Source organism: Triticum urartu, unplaced genomic scaffold (assembly GCF_003073215.2).
Source record: "Triticum urartu cultivar G1812 unplaced genomic scaffold, Tu2.1 TuUngrouped_contig_8738, whole genome shotgun sequence".
Classification (NCBI taxonomy): Eukaryota; Viridiplantae; Streptophyta; class Magnoliopsida; order Poales; family Poaceae; genus Triticum; species Triticum urartu.
Window position 1 is genome coordinate 1 of NW_024119717.1, and position 1821 is coordinate 1821.

General features: G+C 48.4%; 1 protein-coding gene across 1 annotated transcript; it reads left to right on the forward strand.

Annotated features, from left to right (window-relative positions):
- Nucleotides 1-132: 132 nt before the first annotated feature.
- Nucleotides 133-836, forward strand: LOC125531995 (cytochrome P450 71D2-like; the record flags this gene model as incomplete). The annotated part of the gene is made up of 1 exon (XM_048696176.1): nt 133-836. A coding segment is annotated over one exon (704 nt), but the record flags the coding sequence as incomplete, so codon positions are not given.
- Between the last annotated feature and the right edge of the window lie 985 nt (nt 837-1821).

Genomic DNA, 1821 nt, shown 5'->3' on the forward strand with positions numbered 1-1821 from the left:
AAGGCTGATACCATGTAGAAGGACAAGTTATGGGTTGTGCAAGCTCGATGTATTGATCGGTGCACCAGGCACATATATATAAGTACAGAGGTGGGCCACAACCTCAATTATACAAAGGAAATAGGAGGTGAGCCCTACACACAAATATACACGTACATAATATACTCAACAACCTTAACACAAACAGCATCAAGGGCGTCATACTTGACATGTTCGTGGCTGGAACCGGCACGTTGGCGTCATCGCTGGATTGGGGTATGTCTGAGCTCATGCGGAATCCAAGGGTGATGGACAAGTTGCAGCGTGAGATCCGAGAGGCGTTCTGTGGCAGGGCGACCATCAGTGAAGGCGACATCGAGGCCAGCGAGCTCCCATACCTGAAGCTTTTCATCAAGGAGAACCTCCGGCTACACCCGCCAGCGCCACTCCTGGTGCCCCGGGAGTGCGTCGAGGCCTGTGAGGTCGACGGATACCTGATTCCCGCGGGTTCACGCCTTGTCATAAATGCATCGGCTATTGGGAGAGATCCAAGGTATTGGGAGGACGCTCAAGAATTCAAGCCCGAGCAGTTTGAGGACAGTTCCGTCGATTTCACAGGGAGCAACTACGAGTTTCGGCAGTTCGGGGCCAGACAGAGGATGTGTCCGGGCATATCCTATGGGCTCCCAGTCTTGCAAATGGCGCTTGTACAACTCTGCTACCACTTCAACTGGTCCCTGCCTGAGGGCATCACCGAGGTGGACATGACGGAGAGGGGTGGCCTTGGTCTGCGCCGCAAGTTGCCTCTCCGGCTCTGTGCCAAGTCATTTGTCCCCGAGTCAGTGTATGAAATATAAGTAGCTAGTAGCTAGCTAACTAAGTTATTTGGCATCCATGTGCTACTTTCCAACACAACTTTTTGTGTTGTGTATGATGATTTTATGGATAAATAAAGTGTCAGATTTTTCTGTAAAGAGTTACTATTGTTATGCCAAACCTGTTGGAATTTTGCGGTACTCTTGATGTTACAATTGAAAAGTTTATGAAATAAAGTGTCAGATTTGTCTGCTTAGACCTGATGGTACGATTAAAAAGTACAAGGCATGGCCTGTGGCTAAGGGTTATACCCAGAAAGAAGGTGAAGACTTCTTTGATACTTATTCACCCATGGCTAGACTGACCACAATTCAGATGCTACTATCACTGGCTGCCTCACATGGTCTTCTCGTTCATCAAATGGACGTTAAGATGGCTTTCCTCAATGGAGAGTTGAAGGAGGAAATTTACATGGATCAGCCAGATGGTTTTGTAATACCTGGTCAGGAAGGAAAGGTGTGCAAGTTGTTAAAGTCTTTATATGGCCTTAAACAAGATCCTAAGGAGTGGCATGAGAAGTTCGAAAGAATATTAACTGCTACCGGCTTTGAGTAAATGACAGTGACAAGTGTGTGTACTATCGCCATGGTGGGGGCGAAGGAGTTATTCTTTGTCTGTATGTCGACGACATACTGATCTTTGGAACCAAACTTGATTTAATCAAGAGGGCCGAACCTGGGTAAACATCGTGTCCCTTGCCTCCTGTTACCATCCGCCTTATATGCATAGTTCGGGACCCCCTACCTGAGATCCGCCGGTTTTGACACAGACATTGGTGCTTTCATTGAGAGTTCCACTGTGTCGTCACCATAAGGCTTGATGGCTCCTTCGATCATCGGTAGCAATGCGGTCCAGGGAGAGGTTTTCCTCCCCGGACAGATCTTTGTATTCGGTGGCTTTGCACTGCGGGCCAATTCGCTTGGCCATCTAGAGCAGATCGAGAGCTACGCCCCAGGCCATCAGGTC